This window comes from Haemaphysalis longicornis, unplaced genomic scaffold, assembly GCF_048455015.1.
Source record: "Haemaphysalis longicornis isolate Haplotype H1 unplaced genomic scaffold, Haemaphysalis longicornis Haplotype H1 scaffold_1, whole genome shotgun sequence".
In the NCBI taxonomy this organism is placed as follows: Eukaryota; Metazoa; Arthropoda; class Arachnida; order Ixodida; family Ixodidae; genus Haemaphysalis; species Haemaphysalis longicornis.
In genome coordinates, this window is record NW_027526203.1 from 209,081,789 (window position 1) to 209,102,529 (window position 20,741).

A 20,741-nucleotide genomic window follows, 5' to 3' on the forward strand; every position below is an offset into this window, starting at 1 on the left:
GGGTAGTGAACTGGAAGAGTTTCCAATTGTGAGGGGACGTTTCACATTCTATTGCTTTTTAACTCCGCACTGTGTAAACTGTTTTGGAAAATTGCTCAAGTGAATTTACTTAGTGGTAAGGGGCATTATAAAATGTCCCACATTTCGTTCACAATGATGCAAGTCTCGTCAGAAGCCAGCTGCTAGAAAACACATTCACGGGTTGTGTGTTGTGTGCCCATTAGCTGTTTCTTTTTCTTCCACAAAACGGGCACTTAAACAATCCTTTAAGCCATCAGGCTTAAAAAATAGTTCATCAAGGACAACTTCGGGGTAATGGTTGGTGTCGAGCGTGACATTGCCCACTACCGAGAGTACTTCTTAATACCTTGTGCAAGAACTGGAGCCAAGGCCACGTGCGTGGATGTGAATGCCTGTCGGTGGTTGTGAAAGTTGCAGCACAGCTGGAAGGTGTATGGATCATGGGTGGCTTTAAAGGGACACTGAAGTGATTTGTAAACAATGCGGGATTACTTGCACAAATTGTAGTCCGGAGTCCCCAGGCCATGTTACGACCACTCTGGGCGCGTTTACGCGATTTTATTTAGTAGAAAAATTAATTCGAAAATGTTGTACTCCTCTCCTTACGCTCGCCCATTTTCTGCGGCGTTTTCGTGTGACGTCGCGAGGAGCCGAGCTCGCAATTGGCTGCGCTACTGCACGGCTCCCCGGCCTTCAGACAGAGTCAGTCGGCCCAGCGTTTCGTCCGCCGGCCGCCGACGGGTCGTCGCAATTCGTTCGCTCAGTTGAAACGAAGCCAGGACACGTTTGTGAATGGAAGAATGTGCCTTTCTTTACTTGGCTAGTTTGTACACTGTATCTAGCTCCAAGTCAAGGTCGCTTCACACAAGCGCTGCACAAGCGCACATGCGACGCTTCGCTGACTGGTACGCCAGTAGGAAAATATAAGGCCTCTTGAAGGGGGACAAGAGTCAGCGAAGTCAATACAGGTACTAAGGAAATAAAATCAACTGATATTTTTACCGCACAGCGTAAACCTAGGGTGCGGGAAGCACTTTTTTGCGCTGGGCGAACAAGCACAGCGGTCAGCAGCACGACTACGCATCTGCGAACGCTTTTCGTCTACGAAATGCAATTACTAGACGTGAGCTATTGCGGAAACTCGGGGACGCATACTGCACGAGCGCAATACAACAAATAGTCACCTAAGCTGCTTGAAAGACTAAAACTAAATAAAAGTGTAAACTGGTTATACATTATATACATATTTCATTTTTCGGGCAGCCCCTGCGCGTGGACTGGTGGTTTGGAGCGCTAGGTGTATCATCACAAGTGTTTCGCCAGTTCGCCAGTCGCAAGTTCGAATCCTCGCGGGTACCTGCTTTTTTTTTATAAGTTAATTTTTTCTTTTTTCGCCGATGTTTTCTATACTGAGTTCATCTTTTTTGGGGCCGCAACGTTCATTGCTCCACGAACTAGTCCACAAAACTCGCGCAGGCTGGCACTGGCGCGCTAGCGAGTTCTCGTCCCGGCCAACTGGAGGACACTCTTCAGCAAGCGTGTGACGTCATCCAAGGCTATGTCACGTCTGTCGGCCTCTCTATTTCGTCTTCAAAATCCACCCTACTCGTAGTCAGTAGCAAGCGTGGAGTAGCCCTGGACCGCTTTCTTCCTCAGGTACAAATTTTTGGCAGCCTTATACCGCATGTTGACACCCTTCGGATCCTCGGTCTCACCTTACATTATGCTGGCAGCTCTGTACGGACTCTGCGCACACTTCACAATCAGATCACTCAGCTATCCCATCTCCTCCGCCGGGTCGCCAACCGAAGAGCTGGACTGCACGAGCATCACCTGCTCCGCATCATCGATGCTTTTGTTATGTCCCGTATACTATATACAATTCCGTATTTGCAACCCTCGCCATCTCAGCTCTCGTCCCTCGAGGCCTCCCTCAGCACACTTTACCGTATCGCTGTGGGAGTACCCCCCTACGCCCCCAGCGCCACCCTTCTGGAACTAGGGATATATAATACTCTTAAAGAACGCATTGCGTGCCATCGCCAGGCCCAACCCGAACGCCTGCAGACTTCTGCCCAAGGTCGTGCTATTCTCAATACACTTAACTACCCCACTTCGCAACTACCCCCCATACCACCGGAGCACCCTCCTTGGGCGACTTTCACTAATTTACGGGTTGAGCCTTTGCCCCGCAACATGAACCCTGATCGACACCCTGCTCGTCGTGCACTGCGCGTTCAGGCCCTCACCAGACGAATTAATTTTCTACTCTCCCATGGTTCCATCGTTTACTTTACTGACGCCAGCGACATCCCCTCGAACTCAACGGGCACGGCTTCATTTCTCCAACTCCCTTCTTTAGACACTGCCACGCTTTCCTTTCTTTCCCCACCGGGTTCGACCTCTCTCGAAGAATACGCCATTGCCCTTGCAATAGAGCACGCTACTCTTACTGTTGCTACCAGCAGGCCAGTATATACCTTCTCCGACTGTCAGTCAGCCCTTCGTAATTTCGCTCACCATGAGACTCACCCACACACTACTGAATTCGTCACTCCGATACTTGCATCGAATCCTCGGCCCCGCTTCACACTGGTTTGGGTTCCTGGCCACGCTGGCATGTGCGGAAACGCCTTAGCAAACGCGCTCACCCGAGTACCTTTCCCGGGTCCGTCCATGTCCTGGCCAACCTTGTACCATCCGCCGACTGTTCGTACTCAACACCGCGCTTCCCGCCGTTACCAATTACACGCCCAACGCCTATCACGTACCCTGTACCCACCCCCCAGTTCCCGTCTAACTCGTGAGGCTGCGTGCCTCATTCGGCAAGCTCAAACCTCTTCACTCCCCTCCCCTCCCATCACATTCTTCACCGCATCTATCGGCGCCCTGGTCATCCTTCCTGTCCCACCTGTTCTTCCTACCCATCCATCCCTCATTCTTATTGGGACTGCACCCCGCCATCACTTGACCCATCCCTCGCCTCCATCACCTCCTGGGAGCTCTGGTTGTCTCCCCCGCCGCCAGTAAACATCCAGGCTGCCCAGGAAGCTCTCTACAAACACGTGCCCCGGATCCGCACGGACATTCTGGAGTACTACGTGGATCCGGTGAATTGAACTTTGAAATTAGGACCTGGACTTAGGTCCTGCGGAAATAAAGTTTGTTCTCTCTCTCTCGTTGGCGTGCTGTTGCCATAAGCACCGACTGCTTGCGGGCAGCGGGCACAGGCCAGAATCAACAGACTCTTGGTCTGGTGCGAACACGCTTTTTACGATACAGGCATGAGTGAGGAAAGCTCCAAATATGGGGGAAAACCGCATGTATTTGAGCGTCTGCGGGGATGCGGAGGGCGTTCATGCACTGCGTAGGCCTCGGCTAATGAATGCTACGATTCCAAGCCGTCCTGGGAGGCTTATCTTATGCATTTTACAGCCGACAGCATGGCAGAAGTGCGGTACTACGATTACTGGGATATTGAGAATGCCCATCCAACGACGCCATCGGATGTCAAACATATTGTTTTACAGAACCGAAACCGAAACCGAAACTTGTTTGATTGCTAACCTTGGGCATCGTCCAATCACGGTGCCCCCTCCTCCCAACGTCACAGCTTAGTTGGTGCGGCCGCCGCAAACCGCGCATGGCAGTTTTTCTTCTTTCGCGCTTTGTAAAATAATTATCGATTTGTCAACCGGATAAACGATGAAAAGTGTGCTAGTTTGAGCCAGTCTACGCAGTGCAAGCAAAAACGGGAGCTTGACAAATTCACTTCAGTGTCCCTTTAAAGGAGCCATGAAGAGAAAACACAAGTTTGGTTCATTCGAAAGATTGCCTCGTTAGAACCATAACGACACCACTTATAACGCAAACTTCGCTCAAATAAGCTACATAATTAGGAAAAAAGGAAATGACCATGCGACCCACCAGCTCATTTTCCGCAACAGAACCTATGATGTCACTTGAGAATGCTCTGCGATTGGCGGAGGCCGGCAAAAGCAAATGCATGTTAGGCAGGGCTTACAGTTTTCATAGCGAGCTAAATGCCTGTGAAACATAATGCACATTCTTTTTATGACAAAAAACGGTGGAGTAAACGGTTGAAGTTCCGAACGAATACGCAAGCGTGTATGCCAATGCGTACGAAACTACCGCCAGCCGAACTCGACATCTCGCGGTCGCCACCGTCGCGCAGACGAATTTTTTCGGGTTCAAAGCTCTTCGGGGCCAACGAACCGTCCCAACACGCACAGCCGCGACCTTGCTTGGTATCGTAATACCTTCACAGGAGGTTGGCCGTCATATCGCCAACCAGCAAAGGTAAAAATAGAAACAAGGGGAGTAAGGAACACAGAGCAGCAACGAGATAGTGCCACTCGTCGCACAGGTTTCGGTATGGAGGTCGTGTTGGCTTGCTGCTGTCGTTACGAGCTCGTTTACAGTTTACAACCACTGAAAACTTCAGTTTGTTCGAGTACTTTACAATGAAATTTCGTTGCTGTGTTTTGAAATGCCCATGTAGTACGGGCAAATCGTCGAGGGAGTGCGACATCCCCGCCGGTGAGATCTCCTTTCATGTGCTGCCCAACGACGAACCTCGGCGAAGCAAGTGGCTACGTTTTGTGAACTTTGCAAACAGAGGAGAAAGAGAGCTAAAGGAAGTACGAGTGTGCTCTCTTCATTTCCGAGGAAGTGATTACGGCAGGGACCCGGACATGCTGGCGCTCGTCGCCGACTTCGTCAAATCGCCTTTCAAAGTGCTCTGACCTTAGGAAAAAAATTGCTGTACACACCGCGCATTGACGCTCGAATCTTTCTGGTCGGAGCAGAGAGCTCGAGCGAACCGCTTTCCATACACGACACCGGCCAACTGGCATAAGCGATACTGCTACTGAAATGGAAAATACGGCACATACGTACCAGTCTGTATTCGTCATTCGCGACGGGGCTGACGAGGCAGCGGTGCCGACGGCTGGGCGTTCGTCTGTTGTGGCTATCGCGGAATGGTCGCTTTCCCGTCCACCGCGTATCCCACAACTCTTGCCGCTCGTGCACTTGGAAGCATTGAGCGTTCAAGTGGTGTGAGGTTGTTAAATGCAAGCCCGAGCTCCTCGGCGAGAGTTTTGTTCTCCTCATCAGGCGATTCCATGACTAGGGCTGCGGGTGCAGTAGGTTTAACTAGTATTTTTAAAATGGCCGCCGTCTCGGTCGACTCCCGCGTGTGGGTGCTTTAAGGAGTCGACATACTAAGTATCTGTTTCATGGACCGGCTCGTATGACGCCATTGTTCACGTGACGAAATGTGCAATTTTAGCGGGAGATTTAAAATTTTGGCTTAAATTGCCTTATTTCTCAGTGAATAAAGCATTATTTGCTTCTGGGAAAGCGCTTGGGGTACTATAAAACACCTAATCTTTCGAATAAAGCAAACTTTTGTTTTCTCTTCATGGCTCCTCTAACAATAAAATGACTGCTGAACGTACTTTTGCTCTGGTATCAATGAGCAGCATGTGAGCATTGATAAGTGCTTCCCTGTTGACATTTTTGTTACACAAAAGCAGGCCATGTTAAGGCCCCCTGGCAAATATTCATGAAAAACACTGGACCAAAAAGCTGCCTACACATGGAAACCATGTTGATCACGGCACCTTTCCTAGTACTTCAGTACCGTTGATCAGCGCGGCGTTTGTTCCCCCCAACTAGTAAACTATCCCAGCGTTGCACCTTAAGCCAGAAATCGAACACTTGCTTGTCAATGACAAGTGATCTGCCAAACTTCCGTGTCTATGCAAAAAGTGAGTAGCTCTACTTTCTGTGCACTGTTTGTGCTGTGAAGCTCCGTTTCTAAACAAAATGCCATGGTTCTTCTGGAAGATGCACAGCATTAAAACCTCAACAGAAAAGGAATAAGCAAGCGATACTCTCTTGCACTACACAAGAGTCCTGCGGGAAAGCCAAACCAGCAAGTGATCTTTTTCTACAAAGCGCTGCAGACGAGCCAAGAAAAAGATTCCTTTTTGCGGACACCAAAGCTACGCTGGAAAGCCAAAATGTGTGGTGTCTGTTACTGCAGATTAGCTGCAAGACAAGCATGTTCACGCAAAAATTTATGAACCAGGCTGGCGGGGTAACAAAATTATTGAATGAGGTTACAACAAAATGTGTTATGAAAAATGATATAATACTGTTTGCTATAAATAGCAATTAAAGGTATAAAATGGTTTTGACACTAGTTAAGTGGCCTGTTGGAAACCATTGGGAAAACATAAAGAGCAACATTTCATACAGCTGCAATTGGGGAATAGCAAAGCGTGGTTGGGGCCTGAATTCAGCAGGCATGCTCCAGCTCAGAATGTATAATTGCAGAACAAAATAATTATAAACGCCTAGGGTAAAGGTGAGCTTAGTTGAGTTACCACCAAGCAAGGGCGTCCGCAGAACTTTTTGCAAGGGGGGGGGGGGGGCATCCATCAGCGGGGGGGGGGGGGGGTACGGTTGCATAGCACCAAAAAAGCGTTATATGTGGTTACAAAAATTACAAACAGCGAATTAGAACCAGACTTGGAGGATATACATTGGATTTTATTACCGAACAAACAAATAAAGCGAATAAAGAAAATGCGAAAAGTTACTCTCACTTTGTAAAAGAGTGTGGTCAGTCTCGCTGCGGGAGGGTTCTCGACTCACGCCAATTGCACACAGCACAATACGTTCACATACACACAGCTGCACTCCGTCAATCATCTTATAAATAGCAGCTGCAGACGCCTCGGGTTTTTCTGGGCAAATTGCGAGATGACATCTGTGATGAAGTCTGTTGAAATGGCTCACACAACTACTGGCCTTCCTGACTTTGAATGCAGTACAGGCATACAAGCGTTTTGAGGGGCTGATTTATAGGTTTTGTTGCGGGGCTTGGGTGGTGCCGACATTTCGCTATTTCGAAGGAAATGGTGTACTAGGTGATGGGATGGCACAGGAGGATGTTACACTCTCCCTACTAAGTGTAGCGGTGACGATAGCTGCAAATTAGTCCGAAAACTGAAGTTCTTGTGGTATGACTGCATAAATCCAAAGTTTAGAAAAAAACAAGAAAAAAACGTAAAACCTTTCAGAATTGTTCGCTATCTTCAATAGCCAGCACAAGCAGTCTGTTTCACTGCCGTCATATGATCGGCAATGTTAGTCAGTGCCTAAAGTGCAATGTTGAGCGCAGTCCTGAAGGGCGTTCCATACGGATACGCAGGACCTGGGTGTGCTAATCATTTGAGTAGCGTGGATTGTTGGGCTAGTTGGTCCGCGTACATAATTGAAAAAACTTTGCGCTAAAGGACGAGACAACGGAGGGAACGCCGGTGTCGTTTTCTCCTTTCTTCAGTCCTTCAGGGCAAAGTTATTTTAATTATGGGCTAACCAAGCTGCGCAGCTTTTTTGTAGTGCATAAAAATATCCGAACCTCCAGGGAGGGGCAGTTGCCCCCCCTTGCCCCCCCTTCCGGACGCCCATGCCACCAAGGTATTTGGTAGAGAGAATAGTTACAAAAATAAAGAAGCAACATGGGAAGCTTATTTTCCCTGATTTAAGTCTATCAGCACTGAGCTTCATGTTCTGCATGTCCCATTGAAGAATGTTACACCTGCATGCACTCGGCACATCACATTTTACGGTATAACACAGTTTACTTCGAACATAGGTAAATAAGAGAATATTGCATAAGCAGTTCATTTATACGTGAAATAGAAACAGCAGGGTTTTTAAAACGAAGCCCGTAAGTGTGCTGAATGAAAGGGACCAATGATGAGTTTATGTTGTTACTAATAACAAAATTTCAACGACCTTGTCTGAAACAAACCCCTTCTATGGAGGGACTGTGTGTATTCATAAGATTTTTTTTATAAAAGGTTGTAAATGCCCTGTAAATGTATGTCAAAAGGTATTTTAACGCCCTAGTCGTGGCCTGTGAGTCATCGGCGCTTTTTTTCTGGTGTTTAGATGATCATGGGCTGTTGTACGGGATCCACCTTCTCTTCTCACTTTGGTCACCATCTTTCTTAGTCACTGCATTCATGTGCTTGGTCAGGGAGCTAGCAAGCGTCGAGGACGACAGTTGGCACCAACTATCAGCCGAGTTCCTTCAGGCTGGGACAATTGCTGGAGAGGCTAAACAATGTTTTTAAAATCCCTAACTGAGAGCTTTCACTTTTTGTTTTGTTAAAGAACATTTAGGCAACCCTTCAAGAACTGTCCGAAATAACAAAAATGACTATTGTGCCCATTAAATAGTTAATATACGCACAGTGAACGATGACATAAAATCTATCAATGCGAACCTACCCTTTGAACCTGCTTAATATTTAGCAGAGACTCACTCCAATCATTAGCTGTTTTATGGCACTGTGTGGGTGGGCTACTGGTTTCCACCTATGGAGCCTGTGGGCCGCGCTAGTTTCCAGTCGTCCTGTCAAGTGTTTCTGGAGACTAGCACTACCCTGCAGTGTACGAGCCATGGATTCCTTGGGTTGGCCATGTGAAATTCTAGTGAATCGTTACAAGCCGCCAAAGAAAGTGAGCATTTGTTTATCGACCACTGTTTTGTGGCCACGAAAATTTTCGTTCATTAATTAAAAAGACTAACAAATGACATCAATTTTATTGCGAACTTCAAACAAATAACTGGTATTACAGAAAATGTGTAAAGCAGCTGGAGCTCCATAGCCACTTTCCAGCTATTTCTCCATGCCATCAGAGAATTTGGTTTGTGCGACTAACAGATACCGACCTATTCCACTGCAAAGAAACATAACTGGGCGATTGTAGTGGGGCCTCTAGTTCCATTTGATCATATCGCTTGAGTGTTTACGTACAGTTAACATACTGATGACTGTGTTTATAGTGCATGCCCATATAACATCAATGTAGTTTGAAATTGGGGTCTTTTTCACCATTCCTTTTTGTTAAATTCGCCCTATGACAGCCTTGACGTTTGCCTGTCAATTACATTTGCAGCATGCTCGCTGCTTATACCTGTTTACACAAACAATCCGTAGATGCTTTCACGTTCCAGGCACATCTTAAGATTCTCTTTGACGTTGCTTATTGAGCCTGTGCAGAACCCATAGGTTTTCATATGCTGGAGTGCATGTAGGTGTATTAGACATGATGGCCGGCCAAGCGTACACCCTTCCTATTACCGTCTGTACAGCCTCTTCTCTGACCCTATCGTCTGGGTGTGTGCCCTGAATTAACTTCCTTTGGATGAGGGACTCAGTCAAGTCTGGCCAACATAGCGTACACCACGGTACAGTGAGACGTGAAAGTTATACCAGTGCAGTGGCTATGAGATGAAGCGTCTAGCTAGTCTACCTTTTGAAGGTCGCAGATCCTAAACTGTTGTAGAATCATGTATTCTACTACGAAATCTTTGGTTTCTACTAGGAAATCTTTTTAAGCGCTGAATATCACGCAGTTATGATCCTTGTGGCGCATGCTCACAAGACGTTTCTGCTCATAAAACGTATCGTGGGTGTAAAACAAATTTTAAGCTACAATTTCGCCCACTAGAAAATAAGAACTTCCCGATTTTCGGAAGTTTTCCTTGCTAATATTTCAGAAGAGGAGATCTACTGTAGTGGTACGTACGTGGTACATGTGTGGGGAGTCTGGGGACACCAAAGATTACCTTTCCTATTCTTGGCGCAATTGTCTGTAATTGTAATGCGCACATGTGCCTAGAAAAAACGGTTGCCACCACTTCCTTTCTTCCTCGACACTGTACATTCTGATTATCTTTTGGAGCTGCTAAGTTGTCTTCATTTCGAGAATACACACCGCGATTTCAGGTCACCCATTTAAGCATTCTGGACGTGCCGTGGTGCAAACTGTTGATAGCAGATGCCACCGCCCCGACATGCGTCGGAAGGTTCACAGAATTACGCTCGAACGGCGTCTTTTCTTGTGTGGAACGTAGCCTGTTGGAACGGGGCCAGCCGGCTGTGCGATGTCGTCTCACGTACGCTGAAACTGTACGCAGGTACAATCGGCGTACACCAAGCATAACCAAGCGGTCACAGGTCAACATTACTCGAGAGCGGCTATTTTGCTGCGGTCTGGAAAGGCTGGCTGGGTCCCCACGCAATACATAATCACAAGCAACTTTCTCACGTTTTCAGATAGTGCTTCTAACAATATGAACTCCGGTTTATCTACGTTGTCGGCCCGAGAAAATCGGAGCTTCGTCACGTTTTCGGATACGAGACTCCATGTACGCGATACGGCAGCAGCAGCATCGCCGGCTGCTCCCGCAAGAACAAAAATTGTTTGTTTAGAAAAGTTTTAGCAGTTCAATGGTGCGTTATTTTGTACTGCAAATAAAAAAAATGTGTATTTCGGACTACACTACACAAAATAATGACAATTATTAATGTTATGACGTCATTATGACGTCACGCGTGGCAGCAGCCGTTGCCAGGGGGGGCGTGGCTGGTGCCACGCGCGTGGCAGAAGACGCTGCCTTTCATATTTTAAGTAAATGAACAGTGAACAAAGTTCCACAAACAAAAACATTGTTTGTTTTACGTACGGAAGTATTATTTTTTATTGCCGATCGAACACGCGGCGTGCGAGAGTGCTAGAAATGGCATTTGAAATCCCAAATGTCTCTCTCTCGGTGCTCATTTGGCTCGAATGTCATTTGAGCCGAATGGCATTATAAAACCTAGTGTAGCAGCACAACTTGGCATTTGAGTCAAATGGCGTTGGGTTCAAATGACATTCGGTCACTAGTGTAGCAGGGGCATTAGATTGCAGCACAGTCATTAGCACATACACGGGCAGGCGATCACGCGAGCTGAGTAAATTGAGCACATCACACACAGACATGCTACTACGTGAAAAATGTTAAACGCGTAAATTATAACGCATAATGCCTGCGCTATGCCATTTCTGAAAGAAAAAAATAAAAAGAAAAAACGCAGTCAGTACCGAGGACTGTCACTGGACTGTCGCACGTGTTAACAACCCGAGACGGGGTTTCATCTAAATACATGCGAGAAATGAGTGATTTCGTTCCGGGTAACGCGGGACTGATGATTGAGGCCTAGAACCAAGGACTAAGCTACGCTAAAAGTTTTAGTAAGTGACACTATGAGGCCCAATAATGTCTCTTTGTCTAGAGTTGTCCTTACTCGGCTTTCCGGCATCTGCGGAGTTTTTTTTTTATCTGTTGCAGTGATGCCCCTACTACACTACTTGTATTTTTTTATCTGTTGCAGTGATGCCCCTACTACACTAGTTGTATTATAAAGTCTAGTAAAATAACCAACAGCTGAGAGTACAAAACAAGTTGAGCGACGCGAAAAAATTGCAGCAAAAAGCAACTTTTCCCGCCACCCCGGGAGAAGTCTTTCGACCGTTTCCGCACTGAGTACCCGCTTTCGACCACGGAGCAAGAAATCATTCATAAAACACAAGAAGGGCATTGGAAGGGTTTAAACGCTGCGTGGTTACGACTTGCAGTAGTTACCTTGTGAAATGACGTTCCGGCAGCACGGCGCAACACACGGAGGAAGGAATGTGCGACACTTCCATCCGTGGGCGGCCATGTTAATAAAACTGAGATGGCTGAATCGGCTGAATCAGTTTCGTAAAAAGTTCACAGGCGTCCTTAATGGTGTACAATAACAATGAAGCTTTAAAAATGTATTGAGATATAATTAAAATAAGGTAAAAATTTTATTTTTAACTTATACTTTTAAATATTTTACACAAATACGAAATTAAGTGGCAACAAGGCAGAGAGAGAAGTGATTTGGTGGAAGAAAGGAAAGGAAAGTGCACTGGGGATATTATTGAGCTCAGTAGGGAGCTCACCTGCATACAAACCAGTGCGGTGGGGAGGGGAAGAGGGGATAAAAGACTTGGGAGGAGGTTAGGGGTGGAATAGAAAAGGCGTGAAAGAGAAAGACAGGCAGAAGAGAGAGAGAGAGAGAGAGAGAGAGAGAGAGAGAGAGAGAGAGAGAGAGAGAGAGAGAGAAGAAAAGAAAAAGAAAAGAGGGGGGGGGGAGGGTCATTACATAGGCGACAGCGGCACGAGTGTTAGGCGCGAGTGCTCGAGCGGAGCAGAGAGCTCGAGCGAACGGCTTTCCATACACGACACCGGCCAACTGGCATAAGCGATACTGCTACTGAAATGGAAAATACGGCACATACGTACCAGTCTGTATTCGTCCGTCGCGACGGGGCTGACGAGGCAGCGGTGCCGACGGCTGGGCGTTCGTCTGTTGTGGCTATCGCGGAATGGTCGCTTTCCCGTCCACCGCGTATCCCACAACTCTTGCCGCTCGTGCACTTAGAAGCATTGAGCGTTCAGGTGGTGTGAGGTTGTTAAATGCAAGCCCGAGCTCCTCGGCGAGAGTTTTGTTCTCCTGATCAGGCGATTCCATGACTAGGGCTGCGGGTGCACTAGGTTTAACTAGTATTTTTAAAATGGCCGCCGTCTCGGTCGACTCCCGCGTGTGGGTGCTATATGGAGTCGACATACTAAGTATCTGTTTCATGGACCGGCTCGTACGACGCCATTGTTAACGTGACGAAATGTGCAATTTTAGCGGGAGATTCAAAATTTTGGCTTAAATTGCCTTATTTCTCAGTGAATAAAGCATTATTTGCTTCTGGGAAAGCGCTTTGGGTACTATAAAACACCTAATCTTTCGAATAAAACAAACTTTTGTTTTCTCTTCATGGCTCCTCTAACAATAAAATGACTGCTGAACGTACTTTTGCTCTGGTATCAATGAGCAGCATGTGAGCATTGATAAGTGCTTCCCTGTTGACATTTTTGTTACACAAAAGCAGGCCATGTTAAGGCCCCCTGGCAAATATTCATGAAAAACACTGGACCAAAAAGCTGCCAACACATGGAAAACATGTTGATCACGGCACCTTTCCTAGTACTTCAGTACCGTTGATCAGTGCTGCGTTTGTTCCCCCCAACTAGTAAACTATCCCAGCGTTGCACCTTAAGCCAGAAATCGAACACTTGCTTGTCAATGACAAGTGATCTGCCAAACTTCCGTGTCTATGCAAAAAGTGAGTAGCTCTACTTTCTGTGCACTGTTTGTGCTGTGAAGCTCCGTTTCTAAACAAAATGCCACGGTTCTTCTGGAAGATGCACAGCATTAAAACCTCAACAGAAAAGGAATAAGCAAGCGATACTCTCTTGCACTACACAAGAGTCCTGCGGGAAAGCCAAACCAGCAAGTGATCTTTTTCTACAAAGCGCTGCAGACGAGCCAAGAAAAAGATTCCTTTTTGCGGACACCAAAGCTACGCTGGAAAGCCAAAATGTGTGGTGTCTGTTACTGCAGATTAGCTGCAAGACAAGCACGTTCACGCAAAGATTTATGAACAAGGCTGGCGGGGTAACAAAATCATTGAATGAGGTTACAACAAAATGTGTTATGAAAAATGATATAATACGGTTTGCTATAAATAGCAATTAAAGGTATAAAATGGTTTTGACACTAGTTAAGTGGCCTGTTGGAAATCATTGGCAAAACCTAAAGAACAACATTTCATACAGCTGCAAATGTGAAATAGCAAAGCGTGGTTGGGGCCTGAATTCAGCAGGCATCCTCCAGCTCAGAATGTATAATTGCAGAACAAAATAATTATAAACGCCTAGGGTAAAGGTGAGCTTAGTTGAGTTGCCACCAAGGTATTTGGTAGAGAGAATAGTTACAAAAATAAAGGAGCAACATGGGAAGCTTTGTTTTCCCTGATTTAAGTCTATCAGCACTGAGCTTCATGTTCTGCATGTCCCATTGAAGAATGTTACACCTGCATGCACTCGGCACATCACATTTTACGGTATAACACAGTTTACTTCGAACATAGGTAAATAAGAGAATATTGCATAAGCAGTTCATTTATACGTGAAATAGAAACAGCAGGGTTTTTAAAACGAAGCCCGTAAGTGTGCTGAATGAAAGGGACCAATGATGAGTTTATGTTGTTACTAATAACAAAATTTCAACGACCTTGTCTGAAACAAACCCCTTCTATGGAGGGACTGTGTGTATTCATAAGATTTTTTTTATAAAAGGTTGTAAATGCCCTGTAAATGTATGTCAAAAGGTATTTTAACGCCCTAGTCGTGGCCTGTGAGTCATCGGCGCTTTTTTTCTGGTGTTTAGATGATCATGGGCTGTTGTGCGGGATCCACCTTCTCTTCTCACTTTGGTCACCATCTTTCTTAGTCACTGCATTCATGTGCTTGGTCAGGGAGCTAGCAAGCGTCGAGGACGACAGTTGGCACCAACTATCAGCCGAGGTCCTTCAGGCTGGGACAATTGCTGGAGAGGCTAAACAATGTTTTTAAAATCCCTAACTGAGAGCTTTCACTTTTTGTTTTGTTAAAGAACATTTAGGCAACCCTTCAAGAACTGTCCGAAATAACAAAAATGACTATTGTGCCCATTAAATAGTTAATCTACGCACAGTGAACGATGGCATAAAATCTATCAATGCGAACCTACCCTTTGAACCAGCTTAATATTTAGCAGAGACTCACTCCAATCATTAGCTGTTTTATGGCACTGTGTGGGTGGGCTACTGGTTTCCACCTATGGAGCCTGTGGGCCGCGCTAGTTTTCAGTCGTCCTGTCAAGTGTTTTTGGAGACTAGCACTACCCTGCAGTGTACGAGCCATGGATTCCTTGGGTTGGCCATGTGAAATTCTAGTGAATCGTTACAAGCCACCAAAGAAAGTGAGCATTTGTTTATCGACCACTGTTTTGTGGCCACGAAAATTTTCGTTCATTAATTAAAAAGACTAACAAATGACATCAATTTTATTGCGAACTTCAAACAAATAACTGGTATTACAGAAAATGTGTAAAGCAGCTGGAGCTCCATAGCCACTTTCCAGCTATTTCTCCATGCCATCAGAGAATTTGGTTTGTGCGACTAACAGATACCGACCTATTCCACTGCAAAGAAACATAACTGGGCGATTGTAGTGGGGCCTGTAGTTCCATTTGATCATATCACTTGAGTGTTTACGTACAGTTAACACACTGATGACTGTGTTTATAGTGCATGCACATATAACATCAATGTAGTTTGAAATTGGGGTCTTTTTCAGCATTCCTTTTTGTTAAATTCGCCCTACGACAGCCTTGACGTTTGCCTATCAATTACATTTGCAGCATGCTCGCTGCTTATACCTGTTTACACAAACAATCCGTAGATGCTTTCACGTTCCAGGCACATCTTAAGATTCTCTTTGACGTTGCTTATTGAGCCTGTGCAGAACCCATAGGTTTTCATATGCTGGATTGCATGTAGGTGTATTAGACATGATGGCCGGCCAAGCGTACACCCTTCCTATTACCGTCTGTACAGCCTCTTCTCTGACCCTATCGTCTGGGTGTGTGCCCTGAATTAACTTCCTTTGGATGAGGGACTCAGTCAAGTCTGGCCAACATAGCGTACACCACGGTACAGTGAGACGTGAAAGTTATACCAGTGCAGTGGCTATGAGATGAAGCGTCTAGCTAGTCTACCTTTTGAAGGTCGCAGATCCTAAACTGTTGTAGAATCATGTATTCTACTACGAAATCTTTGGTTTCTACTAGGAAATCTTTTTAAGCGCTGAATATCACGCAGTTATGATCCTTGTGGCGCATGCTCACAAGACGTTTCTGCTCATAAAACGTATCGTGGGTGTAAAACAAATTTTAAGCTACAATTTCGCCCACTAGAAAATAAGAACTTCCCGATTTTCGGAAGTTTTCCTTGCTAATATTTCAGAAGAGAAGATCTACTGTAGTGGTACGTACGTGGTACATGTGTGGGGAGTCTGGGGACACCAAAGATTACCTTTCCTATTCTTGGCGCAATTGTCTGTAATTGTAATGCGCACATGTGCCTAGAAAAAACGGTTGCCACCACTTCCCTTCGTCCTCGACACTGTACATTCTGATTATCTTTTGGAGCTGCTAAGTTGTCTTCATTTCGAGAATACACACCGCGATTCCAGGTCACCCATTTAAGCATTCTGGACGTGCCGTGGTGCAAACTGTTGATAGCAGATGCCGCCGCCCCGACATGCGTCGGAAGGTTCACAGAATTACGCTCGGACGGTGTCTTTTCTTGTGTGGAACGTAGCTTGTTCGAACGGGGCCAGTCGGCTGTGCGATGTCGTCTCACGTACGCTGAAACTGTACGCAGGTACAATCGGCGTACACCAAGCATAACCAAGCGGTCACAGGTCAACATTACTCGAGAGCGGCTATTTTGCTGCGGTCTGGAAAGGCTGGCTGGGTCCCCACGCAATACATAATCGCAAGCAACTTTCTCACGTTTTCAGATAGTGCTTCTAACAATATGAACTCCGGTTTATCTACGTTGTCGGCCCGAGAAAATCGGAGCTTCGTCACGTTTTCGGATACGAGACTCCATGTACGCGATACGGCAGCAGCAGCATCGCCGGCTGCTCCCGCAAGAACAAAAATTGTTTGTTTAGAAAAGTTTTAGCAGTTCAATGGTGCGTTATTTTGTACTGCAAATAAAAAAAATGTGTATTTCGGACTACACTACACAAAATAATGACAATTATTAATGTTATGACGTCATTATGACGTCACGCGTGGCAGCAGCCGTTGCCAATCCCAAATGTCTCTCTCTCGGTGCTCATTTGGCTCGAATGTCATTTGAGCCGAATGGCATTTCAAAACCTAGTGTAGCAGCACAACTTGGCATTTGAGTCAAATGGCGTTGGGTTCAAATGACATTCGGACACTAGTGTAGCAGGGGCATTAGATTGCAGCACAGTCATTAGCACATACACGGGCAGGCGATCACGCGAGCTGAGTAAATTGAGCACATCACACACAGACATGCTACTACGTGAAAAATGTTAAACGCGTAAATTATAACGCATAATGCCTGCGCTATGCCATTTCTGAAAGAAAAAAATAAAAAGAAAAAACGCAGTCAGTACCGAGGACTGTCACTGGACTGTCGCACGTGTTGACAACCCGAGACGGGGTTTCATCTAAATACATGCGAGAAATGAGTGATTTCGTTCCGGGTAACGCGGGACTGATGATTGAGGCCTAGAACCAAGGACTAAGCTACGCTAAAAGTTTTAGTAAGTGACACTATGAGGCCCAATAATGTCTCTTTGTCTAGAGTTGTCCTTACTCGGCTTTCCGGCATCTGCGGAGTTTTTTTTAATCTGTTGCAGTGATGCCCCTACTACACTAGTTGTATTTTTTTATCTGTTGCAGTGATGCCCCTACTACACTAGTTGTATTATAAAGTCATGTAAAATAACCAACAGCTGAGAGCACAAAACAAGTTGAGCGACGCGAAAAAACTGCAGCAAAAAGCAACTTTTCCCGCCACCCCGGGAGAAGTCTTTCGACCGTTTCCGCACTGAGCACCAGCGTTCGACCACGGAGCAAGAAATCATGCATAAAACACAAGAAGGGCATTGGAAGGGTTTAAACGCTGCGTGGTTACGACTTGCAGTAGTTACCTTGTGAAATGACGTTCCGGCAGCACGGCGCAACACACGGAGGAAGGAATGTGCGACACTTCCATCCGTGGGCGGCCATGTTAATAAAACTGAGATGGCTGAATCGGCTGAATCAGTTTCGTAAAAAGTTCACAGGCGTCCTTAATGGTGTACAATAACAATGAAGCTTTAAAAATGTATTGAGATATAATTAAAATAAGGTAAAAATTTTATTTTTAACTTATACTTTTAAATATTTTACACAAATACGAAATAAAATGGCAACAAGGCAGAGAGAGAAGTGATTTGGTGGAAGAAAGGAAAGGAAAGTGCACTGGGGATATTATTGAGCTCAGTAGGGAGCTCACCTGCATACAAACCAGTGCGGTGGGGAGGGGAAGAGGGGATAAAAGACTTCGGAGGAGGTTAGGGGTGGAATAGAAAAGGCGTGAAAGAGAAAGACAGGCAGAAGAGAGAGAGAGAGAGAGAGAGAAGAAAAGAAAAAGAAAAGAGGGGGGAGGGTCATTACATAGGCGACAGCGGCACGAGTGTTAGGCGCGAGTGTTTGTTCAGTAGCCTCAGCTACAGGCGCTGGTTTAGTCCAGTGGCCTCGAGGAATGCCAGGAAGTGGCGGAACACTTCACGACGGGAGCTGGCAGGACCCGTCGGGAACAGCAGGTCCTGCAGGTTGTGTCTGGGTCGTCCGAGACGCTGGAGTGCAGCCTGCAGCACTGCTCTGCGTGCTGTGTGCTCGGGGAAGGACAGGAGCAGGTGCTCCAGCGTCTCGGGTTCGGGGCAGTCGGCACAGGCGGGGGAGGCGCGTCGTCCTTGGTGGTGCAGCAGGGCCGCCACCTCGCAACAGTTGAGGCGCATCCGGAGCAGCAGGCTCCGGACGTCCCTGGTGAGGCGCCCTGGCAAAACAGGCGGGGCCTGGCCAGAAACTACTCGGGGGTCCGGGTGTCTGGTCAGGGCCATTCGGGCCAGGATTTGGCATGGGGCGTCAAACGCCGTCACGTCCTGGGAGGCGGGGGTCCCTGGCTGGTGGGCACCCTTGGCTTGAGCGTCGGCCGCCTCATTGCCCGGGATGCCAATGTGGGCAGGCAGCCAGTGTAGCTGCACAGTGCAGCCGCGAGAGGCCACCGCGTGCAGCTTTGCCACCAGCGACTGCTCCACGTGTCCACTGGAGCTGCCCGGTTGGTCAGCCGACTGCAGCCGCAGGAGGGCTGGCCGGGAGTCAGTGAGGACGAGGGCCTTGCAGTCTGGGCCTGCCCGCTCGAGCAGCAGGTCCGCAGCCAGGTGCAGGCCGGCCAGCTCCGCGGTGGTGGACGAGGCGGGGAAGGGCAGGCGGCACACCCGGCTGGCGCCAAGTGCCGGGGCAGTGCAGGTGGCTGCCGCGTTGCCCGTGCGGGGGAGCACCGACCCATCCGTGAAGACGTGGAGGCTGGCGTTGTTCTCCAGCAGGGCAGCCACCTCCTGGTAGATGGCCTGGTGCGGAGTGGCCCTCTTGCTGCGCACCCCAGGCAGCTTGGTGTTGATGTCTAGGGCCTCTCCTGTGCCCGGGTGGTGGAGAGGGGGTCGCTGCGGCACCACGATGTCATCCTCATAGATTTGTAGCAGCATGCCCATCTGGGAGTTTGGACAGGCACGGAACCGGTGCAGCAGGGCGGCCCCGTCCAGGCTTTTTTGCAGGCGGTCAATATGGCGCAGGCCTGCCTGAAAGGCCCGTAGCTCAATTGGCCAAGTGGCTGCCTCGGTGTACGAGGCCGCCACAGGAGATCGGCGTGGGAGGCCCAGGCAGAGCCGGATGGCCTGGCGTTGGTCGAGCTCAAGCGCCTTCCACCGCAGTTGCTTCAGGTTGGCGAGGGGCAGCGCGTACAGCACAGCCGAGGAGGCCATGCTGTGGAAGACACGCTGCGCAACCTGGTGGGAGCAGCCGTTGCCTCGTGCCAACAGCCTCCGCACGCCCTGCTGCACCGCCGCAGTGCGCTGCCGCAGTGCCCGCACAGCTGGCAGCCATGACAGCCGGGAGTCAATGAGCAGCCCCAATATTTCACCTGGCGCTGCCATGGGAGAGGCTGGCCATTGAGGGTGATGGGTGGCGTTGCCCTGCGGGCCCCGGCGCCTCTCGGGTGCACCATCATGGCCTGCGTTTTGGCCTCCGAGAGCTGCAGGCCACGGCTTGACAGAAAGGCAGCCACTGCTCCCAGCGCCTTCTGCAGGCACGCCCTCACGTGCTTGCCCAATCTGGTAGGCCCGTGTGTCCAGATGGCGACGTCGTCCGCGTAGACTGCTATATCCACTGGATACCGGAGCCCAGTGGGAATGCAGTCAGGGAGGGGAGCCAGCACCAAGTTGAAAAGGAACGGGCTCAGAACACTCCCCTGGGGCACCCCAGAGCAGACGTTCCGTGGGCTGCTTGTCGCCCGGCCGACCTTCACCCGTAGGGTCCGGCCAGACAGGAATGCCTGCACGTAGCTCCTGAGGTGCCCCACGACGCCCATGCTGTCCAGGGCCCCCAGGATGGCGCTGTGGGGGACGGTGTCGAAGGCCGCCTTCATGTCGAGCAGCACCAGGTAGGCCACCTCCCTTGTGTGGCAGGCCTGCTCGTGCATGGAGACGAAGTCCCCCAGCGAGTCAGCTGTGCAGCGGTGCTGCCTGTAGCCACTCTGCTGCTCTGGGAACACCGCTCGCCGGTCGGCAATCCACTGCAGGCGGGCCAGGACTGTGCTTTCCATGAGCTTCCCTGCAGCGGACGTCAGGGACACCGGTCGGTAGGACCCAGGCTCCGTGGGGGGCTTGCCAACCTTCAGGATCGGTGAGATGAGTCCCACCAACCAGGGTGGCGGCAGGACTCCTGTCGCCCAGACCCGGTTGAAGAGCAGCAGGAGTGGCCCCAGGTTGGTGACGTCCAGGTTGCGGAGCATCTGGTAGGTCACCCCGTCGATTCCTGGAGCACTCCTGCGCTTGGGACAGCGACCAAGGGCGGCCCGGAGCTCTCGCAGGGTGAGCTCTGCCGAGCAGAGGGCCACCGCCCAGGGGTCAAGTGGGACGGCTGGGGCTGGGTTCAGGAGGACAGGAGCAGCTGGGGCCTAGGCCGACAGGGCAAACTGGTCCGCCAGGAGCTCTGCTAGGGCCTCCTCGGTGATGCCCATGGTAATGGCGACTGACTGCAGAGGGTGCTTGCTGGTGGTGGCAGGGT

The 20,741-nt window shown here is 48.6% G+C and overlaps 1 protein-coding gene across 1 annotated transcript; it reads right to left on the reverse strand.

Annotated features, from left to right (window-relative positions):
* Window positions 1-16,973: 16,973 nt before the first annotated feature.
* LOC144157036 (uncharacterized) lies at window positions 16,974-20,466 on the reverse strand. Its single transcript, XM_077688403.1, has 3 exons — window positions 19,623-20,466; window positions 18,478-19,548; window positions 16,974-16,984 (listed from the first exon to the last, which is right to left on the reverse strand). The coding sequence occupies exons 1-3, from the start codon at window positions 20,464-20,466 to the stop codon at window positions 16,974-16,976; spliced, it is 1,926 nt and encodes a 641-aa protein (XP_077544529.1).
* Window positions 20,467-20,741: the final 275 nt, after the last annotated feature.